The 10549-nt window shown below is 34.1% G+C and overlaps 1 protein-coding gene across 1 annotated transcript; it reads right to left on the bottom strand.

Moving 5' to 3' along the window:
• Nucleotides 1–8057: 8057 nt before the first annotated feature.
• Nucleotides 8058–9898, bottom strand: LOC126612525 (glutathione S-transferase F12). The gene is made up of 3 exons (XM_050280961.1): nt 9645–9898; nt 9329–9377; nt 8058–8857 (listed from the first exon to the last, which is right to left on the bottom strand). Exons 1-3 carry the CDS (start codon nt 9789–9791, stop codon nt 8406–8408), a joined length of 648 nt encoding a protein of 215 aa, XP_050136918.1. The 5' UTR covers nt 9792–9898; the 3' UTR covers nt 8058–8405.
• Between the last annotated feature and the right edge of the window lie 651 nt (nt 9899–10549).

The following is a 10549-nucleotide window of genomic DNA, read 5'->3' as shown; positions in this document are numbered from 1 at the left end:
TTTATTTAAAGTGTTTTACGTAATATTTTTCAAGAGAAATTCCCATTAACTTATAATTCAGTAGCGATAGCGTCATATGCAATTTGCATGTGAACTAATTCCTCTCATAAGCGCTTTTTTTATAAGTAGTAAGTACATCTAAATTTTTAATAAAAATGTAAGTAATTGTATCAACCATAGGCGTTTTTAACTATTGTCTATTGTTAGAAGTGCTTTTAGAGGTCTAAACGATTTTACTAGAACTTTCAAACCTACCCTACAATAGAACCTATTATTAAGAAAAAAACTTATTGTAAAATATGACTCCTTGGATTAAACTTACAATATATACAAGGTTTGACAAAATTTATATGTGAAAGGAATCATAAAATACTATAATAAGAAATTACATTTCTATTATTATGGAGAAGATTATGAATTAACTAAATCTATTATAACACTCGCCCACCCTGCAAACTGGACGAGCCTAATCCGACGGATTTGGAGCAAAGAATATCATGACGAGATTGATGGAGAGCTTTGTAATCAAGTCAGCATAAGAAATATAATAAACCCGTTGACTGGCCAAGTGCCACTTTCACACAAACAAATTGTTAATCAAGTTCAATAAGGCGAGTGGAAGCATAATGAACAAGATTAGAATCAAGATAATGGGTATTAAGGTTATCATATGATGACCAGACCCTGTCCGCACAGGACCACATCTAATAACCTTAAATGCAAAGTCTAATAAGAAATATTGTGAATCACATAAGATTCCTAACTAAACTCTACTTAGGCTTACACAAAACTGTCTTATAAAATATAATCATAACACTAACCTCTTTAAATTAATTTATTTATGTATTTGTTTATTTTTGCCAATAACCTCTTGAATTGAAAAGTACTGAAATGGTGTATCAGAAAAACAAAAAACAAAAAAGATTGATGAAATGGACCATCTACAGGGTAAAAATGCCCAGGCCTAATCCCAACACCAGCCCAACCCTCCATCCCAACCCACTCCCCATAATCCCACAGTCAAGACATTTCTCTCTATCCATATCTACTGTTTGTTTGCCCTGGATTCTTATGCAGAACAACAACAATGGCATTTAAACCAGCCATACTGCAACACTTAAATCCTACAATCTCTTGTTGTCCGATACCACCCTTTGAATTTTCAGCCGAGGGAGAAGCCACAACCAGTGAAGGGTTTTGAATTCCATGTCAAGAGAAGAAGAATAGGAGCAAGAAGTTGGGCGGCACTGCTGGCAAAAGAAATACTTTTCACAGAAGCTGCTTCTGGGTTCGACTTGCAGCTGATAATGCCTGATCAAACGCTTGCAGAAGGAGGAAGAAATCAGAGGGCGCGCACAAGCTTTGTTGGAAGTGAAGGATCTGATGGAGTTGGAGTCATGGAGAGAATTACAGACAGCTCTAAGGAAGAGCTCGTCGTTGTTGAAGAGATTTTTACACCACAAATCCAGGGGAAACGAGACCCTAAAACTCCATAGCCGTTACAAGGTCGAATGTGTAGAAAGCCACCATGGGATCACAGAGGGAAGCTCATCAGTTCACCAAGCTAAGAAGCATGTTCTTGGGTCTTTTCTATACAGCCGTGAATTTGATGATCTTGAATTCTTGTTCCTGCATTTGTTAACGATTTTCAGGTTTCGATTTCGGGTTGACGTACTTGCACAAATGAGGTATGCTTTACTCCTTCTTGTTGTTGGATACCTGATTAATTATACTGCTTATCACTCTACAAGAATTGTATTTCATTTCATGAACTTTAGTTGGGGTGGGTTTCTGGTTAATTCAGGCAATTGGAATTGCCTGACATTTACTTGTTAATGGATATCTAATCATATTTCTCTGCTTAAGTGTGCAAGAATTGTATAAATTAGACTTCTTGAGGCAGTTTTCTGAACATATTTTATCAAAAACACAAAAGAAAACAAAGAAACCCAATAAGGCAAGGCACCGATGACAATTTTTACAATTTCGCACTGAGGCCACCAAGGGCACATTTCACACGGAGGCCACCAAGACCAAGGGCACTGGTCATGGACGACTCACCCCAAGACATGTTGTTTAAAATCCTTGTTCCTGTGAAATCTGTCTTGCGATGCAAAAGTGTGTGCAAGTTCTGGAATATGTTAATAGGCAGTCCTCTTCAAAAAAAAATATTATCTCAAAAGATGCGTCTCGAAAAATTCATGTGGTTATGTATGAGTGTGGACTAGTAGTAGTAGATAATCACATGATATTTTTCAAGACGTATTTTTGAGTTTTTTTTTTTTAAAAGATGACTGCCTAATTAACATGTTTCGGGGCTTGCAAACCCTATTACATCGCAAACAAATTTCACAGATAATGCTGTAAGGATTTCAAACATGTCTTGGGGTAAGTCGTCTATGACCTGTACCCTTGGTCAAGTTATCCAAACTTTCCATCATTCTCCATGAAATTACCATCCTTTTCTACAATTTGAAGCCACAAATGGAGGAAACTGGAAACCCCTCCCCTCCATCCATGGAAGCATCACGCCCTCCTCTAAAAGATCGCCATGGAAGCAGAAGAAGCAGAAGCTCAAAGCTGTATGTTGCTACTCAAAGCTTGTTTCTCCCTTTTTTGGTCTATCACTGTTCATTCGACTGAAATCCCAAAAGCCAAAGAGAGAGAAAAGTAGAGAGAGAAAGAGAGAAGAAGATTTTTCTTTGAAAGTTGAAACTCACTGTGCCGAACTGCGGAGAGAGAGGGGAAAGGGGAGGAGTGTTATGGGAAACCTCCGATCTGGGCCGTCCAGGAATTCATACCTTTTAATCTTGACCGTTGAGTATGGGACTGATGTGACAGCATCATGTACCACCATTTATCAGTGATCCTTGTCAGAGTACGGACTGTTTTATTTTTGTTTTAAAGTGTTCACGTATTATTTTTCAAGAGAAATTCCCATGAATCTATTATTCAAATATTCATTTCATGCTATGAAGAAATTCCCATGATTGCATGTGAAAATTTTAAAATTTAACATTTTTTTAAATCATAAGAATTTCAAAATCGAAACGCATGAATTGCATGTGAAATAATTCCTCTCATAATCGCTTTTCTTTCTTGGAAGAGAATTCTCTCCGGATTCACTTTGTGAGAATTATAGGGATTCTCACATTTTAGTCGTTCATCGTATATCGTATGGTCAGTTTTTGTCAAGTACTATTTGTGTTCAATTTTAAATAAAAAAAATCAAATGATTTTTTACCACACAATGCACGATGAATGGGATCCCCACAATTTAGATCTTGATGGGATCCAAATCCTTCTTTCCTATTTAGGTTTGTGTTTCATGTATTCCCTCCCAAGCTTTAAAATGGTGCCGTAGCGTTTCTTGTAAGATATAAATTGCTAAGCAAGTTTCCCTTTTACCCACGCACACATTATTCACCCTTTTATTGTTGGTAATTTATTAGAATTTTTTTTTAATGTTTCCCAATACACCAAGTGCAGGTCGGTCCATAGATTTTTGAGGTCCAGGACGATGCCTAAAAATGTGCTTTAACTTCATATAAGAAAATTATTTATTTTCACACGTAAGACATCGATAAAATTATACTTAGAAAAGCAGTTCAAATTCAATAATTTAGAAATACAAAAAGACTAATTTATTTTGTATCGAGAGAAGGAAGCCAAAAAACTCTGAGCTTACAAGTAGATAGACAATACCACGGTGGTCATCGTTTGCCTCGCAATTGTACCTTGTGTTACACTCAACAGGACCGGTCCATAGAATTTTGAGGCCTAAGTGACATCAAAAAATGTTCCCTAACTTCATATAAAAAAATTATTTATTTTCACAAATAAGATATTGATAAAATTTTAGAAAAGCAATTCAAACTCAATAATTTAGAAACACATAAAGACTAATTTATTTTGTATCCAAAGAAGGAAACCAAAAAACTCTGGGCTTACATATAGATAGACGATGAGTTTTGTTTTTCATCTGAACTTTTGAAATGTTTTTGTATAAATCTTGAGGTGTTTTTTTTTATTTACTAATCTTGTCAATATGAGACTAAAAAAAATAATGTTTTCGAGCCCTTAATTAATATGTATAAGTAATGAATGGGCACCCAATTAAACATTTTGATGACACGGCATATGATTTGTAAATTTGCTCTAAAATTTTGGTTTACATATTACTCTTTGTAGAATATTAGACTTGAATTCAAATGAATATTTAAAAAGCAATCCACATAGCTAATAGCTAGTAACTAAAAATAAATTAAAAACCAAACAAATATTCGTAAAAATTGAAAAGAATAAACACACGCATTTCAAACTTAGGAAATCTCATTAATTTTAAACAATAAAAACTACCTCTTCATTATTTTCAAATGACAAAACCACCATTTCTAGTTAAATTTCTTTGTCATCAAACCAACTTTTATAAATTTATACTCTTATGAAAACATATATAAATATACCACCTTAATAATTTTGGTGCCCCAAATTTTTTTGGACCCTGGACAATCGCCCTACTCGCATTGGGCGTGGGCCGGCGCTAACCAAGTGTTGTAATATAAGTGGTTGAAATTTTTTTTTAAATATCTAACCACTTGTATTATGACGATTTGTGTACTAGGCGGTGTTCCCAACACATTGAAAAATATATCATTTTACTATTTTCTTATCCTTCCTTTTTGGTTAATTATTTGCAAGTCTTTTTGCCATTTTTCCCACATTTATTATCTATAAACAAGTGAGGGAGGGGCGGAGCGAAAATACATTATCTCATTTTGTAGAAAATATATAAAATTCTTAACCATCTGAGTTACAAGTCATCTCATCGCCACATCCTTCACTATTTGAATGCCAACATGGGTCATATGGCAACTTGGACCTCTATAGAGAAATTTAATGAAAGATTAACTAGAATGAAGTAGGACCTCATATCTTTGTCGATATTTGTTCCATATTAACTTAGGGTTACCGGCCAATTCCTTAGGGTTACCGGCCAATTCCTAAATATACCAATTTGTTATATGTAAAATGTACCCTTTTTTATATAAAATCTATTCAATTTTTTTCTAATTCATTTTTAAACTTATACGGGTACATATTTTTTCTTGATTTGAGAATGTATCCATGTCAAGTTTAATCAAAGAAATTTACACTAAAATTTTAATATATATTGCATATATAATTATATTTTATAGATATAATACTTTGTAAAACAAATATAATTATAACTAAATCAAAGATAATATCATCTTCTTCATTACTAAGTCTAGTTGTACTTAGAAACTATATCATAAAGTCCTAAAATGTTGTAATTATCTATTTTATTGTAAGTAATTATAGAGAACTTTAAGAGAAATAAGGCTGAGCGGCCACAATTATAGGGAATTTCAAGGAAAATAAAGGTTGAATGTCACAATTATAGGGAAATTCAAAAGGAAATAAAGGTTGAGTGGATAAATTATATGGAATTGTAATGATATAAAGGCTGAGTGGAGAAATTATAGGAAATTTAAAAGCAAATAAAAGCTTAGAGAAATTATTATAGGGAATTTAAAGGAAAGTAAAGGAAGAGTTAGAGTTGGAGTTAACCTTTGTCATTTGGATTTTGGAGAGAGAAACTCTCTCTTTCTTCTTCGTTTAAACTAGAACAGTCTCTAGCATTTTAGAAACAGACATGAATTTTGAAGGGAAAAAACGCCCAAGTTGAACGCCTGGGCGCACCTCAGTCGCCTAGGCAAGCCCCGACACAGCCCTAAACCCACCCCAACAAAACAGAGGCGAAAATCCAACCGTCCAGCCTTCAAGACCGTCTAGGCGCACCTTAAGGCGAGTTTTTTAAAACATTGAGATATACACACACAATATATTGGAGAGTATAATTTATATTTTAATAACTTTAATCCACAAATTGTGGGTTTTTTTTAAATTTAAAATCTCATTAATACAAACAACTATAAATTTCAATTTTTAATTAAAAAAATATGGTAACCTACATAGAAATGCATTATCACATTAATTTTAGAGACTTCAATTAAAAATTAAAAATCAACAAAGTTTCAGTAAAAAAAATATTGATAGTTAGAGATTGCATTCAAAGTATCCCTATTTTGAATGTATATATATTTCAATTAGAAAATTAAAATGTCCCAATATATATATATATATATAAAAGTCTTGGAGAGCTGAATAATTCCTCAACTACTTGTTAAAAAGAGAAAGAGAGGAAAGCCACCTGCACGTTCTCAGCTTGCTTCCAAATTTTAGTGTGTTGAAGAATGGTGGATGGTGGATACAAATCGAAAACTGCATCAAGTGTGTCACGCTACACACATACACACACTCACTTACCCAACCTAGCTTTAGCTAGCTTGTGCATTGTCTGGACTCTGGAGGTGGATACACTTGAGGATCGAGTCCCTACCAACCATGGATATGAATACGAATACGGGATACAACTACGATATGACACGATTGGTGATTCGAAAAATTTCTAAAAATTAAGATATGATGCGTTATGGATAAGGCAACAAAAATATATAGCAACAAAGATATACAATTTAAAACATAATTCATCATTCAAATTCAATTACATTTGAGTTGTTGGAGAATAAAAGTTGGAAATGTAGTCCTCTTTGTATACATTTGAGAAGTGTGTGAGTCGTATTCGTGGTTTTAATTAGAGATAGGCTCTTTGTATCCATCAACTTTGAATTATACATGTCTCTTATTAATTTTCTCCTCCTCATTATCTTTTTTGAAAATGTAAATGTATCCTGAAAGCAGGATACGCTTATTCTTAATGTGGGATATGCATACCCATCAAGTCAAATCCATGTCCATTGACCATGATACGTGTTCTACGAGTATCCGAAAGTATCGATTCTTGAAATTTTGATGTCAAATATTCAATTAACAGCAACCAGAAAAGAGTTTCAGTCCCTCAATCCCTCACATGTAACTTACCATTGGTTTACATTGCTAACAACACTCAAAACTTTCTGCTTAGAAATCCCATTGGCATTCGCTTGATTGAGTAACAAGTAACAGTTACGGTTTCGAATTGAAACCCCATTGGCATACATGAGGTGGATGTACTTCTCGACCATTTATTGGATTATAAATTGAAAAACAAATCGTTTTTTAGGGAGTTGTTATTGGTACTTCAAATAGCTCATTGTGCACTCTAAATATTTATATTTTGAAAGAAAAAAATTGGCACTTATAAGAAGTGCACAATGAGATTTAAAAGCGTTAGCAAAAACAATTTTTTTTTAATATATATCATTATCACATATAAATTTTTGATAAAATTTCTTTTTTTTAGGCCCCTTCAAATTTGGGGCGTGATTGCATCTTTAGCTCCCCAAAACCACCTCTGCTAGCTGATATATGATTAAAAGCACCAATGCACTATATAGTTACTTGAAATAGGTTAATCATATAATATTACTCAAGATTTTAATCCATCTCCAGAGTCCAGACAATGCACAAGCTAGCTAAGCTACGTAGGGTATGTGAGTGTAAGCTAAAGTGTGTGTGTGTGTGTGTGTGGGGTTATATGCACTTGATACAGTTTTTTATTTGTATCCACCATCCACCATTCTTCAACACACTAAAATGTGTGGAAGCAACCGGAGAACGTGCAGGTGGCTCTCCTATATCGCTTGCTTTTTTAACAGTAGTTGAGGAATTATTCAGCTCTCCAAGACTTCTATATATTGGGACATTTTAATTTTCTAACTGTAATATATACATTGAAAATCATTTTCGTCAAAGCTTTGGTCCCACGACGTATTTAGTTAGTTTCTTAAGGCATTTGGCATTTGGCACGACAAGTTCTCGTAATCACATTTCATCATATATATTTACAGAGAAACAAATATGAGTGCCGATAAATTTACGATATTAGGATATCGTTCCATGCATCATCTTTTGCATGCATGGTTTACGAGTTTTTTTTCAATGATGGTATTCCCAAACTACAGTTTATATGTACATGTTTCCAAATTGCGGTTTATATATCTTTTTGACAAAAGCAAAGCATTCCTTAGGGGTAAATGAAGAAAACCATTTATTCTTTTTATTGACACAACTAATTTGTCACACAGCACACATACATATTGCATATATAGGGGGAAATGTAAATCAATCCAACTTTTTTTCTTAAACTGTTCTCTCTCTCTCTCTTAAATAGAAGCAATAGTCATCGCTATAATAAATACGATACAAATAATATTATTATTGTATTTTTTCTTGCAATTTTCTCATCCATGTTTATATTTGTCCTTTGATTCTCATCATCAGACTTATTAAGCCTAAAAATGACCCGAAGTGTGCATGTATGAGAGAAAAAAGATGTGCGGAAATATATCATATATGAAGCACAAAGTAGGTATGACTATCTAGTAGTCACTAGCAAGCTGCATTAGTTTCTTCCAAGAAGGCCTGTTGGATATGTCCTCCCACCATGCATTCACTTTCTTCCTCCCAGTCACCAAATGCCCCAGTTTAGCTTCATCAATCAGATACCTAATCCCAGGAAGATGGCTCAGATCAGCCAGAGTGAAAGTTTCTCCAGCAAGATATTTGCTTTTTGACAATCTTTCCTCATAAACATCAAACACCTTCTCCAGTTTCTCCTCACATGCATTGATTAATGCAGCGTCGCCACGTTGACCCATCCGTGGCAGGACAAGAAGCTGGAGCACCAGAGTGTAAACCAGGTCGTTGAAGTTGTGGCCTTCCACTTCCAGCCACTGGTCAACAACTGCTTTCTCCTCCAGAGTTGTTCCCAATAGGTTGGGACCACGGCCTGCATACTTGGCTGCGTAGTACCTTATGATCGCCCTAGATTCTGGGAGGAGAAAAGATACAAAATCTCAGACCATAAAAGAACATGTACGTAGGAACATGCGTGTGTGTATATTTATATATGAGAAAGACTTGGCTCCTCAAGGATTGAGGAGGAAATTCTCCTTGTAGGTTTTTTTTTTAGAATTTTGTGCTAATGATCAGAACTGTTCATATTATAAATAATTATGTAATCTATTTATACAAAAAGTCAATTAAAACAAAGATAATTTACTGTATAAAAGATATATAGATGAAACTGTTTATCTATTTACTACAATTAGTTGACTAAACAATCTTACTTTTAATTTATTTTTTTGGAGGGATAATTTTTACAAAGTGATTTATAATATGGAAGGTTCCAATTATAAACACGAATTTTTGTGAATAGGCCATAAAATACATTATATATATATATGTATGTATGTATGTATGTATGTATGTATGTATATGTATGTGTATATATGGTTCTCACCAAAGAGCCTGAAGTCACCATCTTCTACAACTGGAACTTGCCCAAACGGCTGCAAAACAATTAAACATCTATCAATATACATGAATATATATATACATATATATATATATATATATATATATATATATATATATATATATATATTACAGGTTCAATATTAACAGCCATATTCCAGCATCACTCTACCTCCTTTAAGGGCTTTGTCTTAGCCCGTAAGTTTACAGAATTTTGTTGACGCTTGATTTAGAATTACATTTAACTATTATGTATGTTACATGCGCACTGTATGTTTTCAAACTGTGAATCGAAGAACTACCTGACGGGTGAGAAACTCGGGTCGCTTGTGCTCTCCTGCCTCAAGATCAACATCTACAATTTCAAAGTTCACTCCTTTCTCCAAAAGGCAAACCATCACCCTTTGGGGGCAGGCTGCCATTACTGGACCATATACTTTGACAACCATCTTCTTGTACAACAAAGTGCTAGCCAAGAATATATATTGACACACTCGAAAGCGTGCAAATTAAGTATATATATGAGAATTGCACAAATCTATGTTTCGGTTTTTGGCATTTCAGTGAGGACTCAAGCACTCTATATATATACATGCATTTAGCATGACTCGATGCCTTTGGGTTCGCCATCGCGGGGGTTGCTACTTGCCACGTGAGTTTGACTTTCAATGGCTTGTACATGAACATGTGTGCTATATATAAGCTACCTAGCCAGGTTGAAAGTATAAATGTAAAAGAGAGATTAATTCAAGAATAAATACACAATTAATAATTCATTTCGTCATTAAACTATATAGCAATGATATGAATTTTTTTTTTTTTAAAAAGGGACCAACTTGTCGTTTCGCCACCACAGTCAACACTTCCGGGGGTGGAGAAGAGTCACATAGGCATTTCAGTCTCCCTCTGAGCACCATTGTGTATTTCACACGCTCTAGGAATCTAACCGAAGACGTTTTCATTCCCAACCACAAGGCCACCCCGTGGTGGTTATAGCAATGATATGAATAAATAACATTAGAAAAATTGCTAGTTAAAATGTTATTTAAACACAAATTATCATATTGCATATACAATTTACAATAGACGTGAACTTTATTATTATATGTAAGATCTATCAAAATTTAAGTGTTTCATGTATGTGTGTGTTTCTACAAATGACAGAGTGTTTCCAAGACTTTAGGGAGGACACTACCAAGACGCAGTA

Source organism: Malus sylvestris, chromosome 17 (genome assembly GCF_916048215.2).
Source record: "Malus sylvestris chromosome 17, drMalSylv7.2, whole genome shotgun sequence".
In the NCBI taxonomy this organism is placed as follows: Eukaryota; Viridiplantae; Streptophyta; class Magnoliopsida; order Rosales; family Rosaceae; genus Malus; species Malus sylvestris.
The sequence above is the reverse complement of the archived record's forward strand: the minus strand, read 5'-3'. Positions and strand labels throughout refer to the sequence as shown.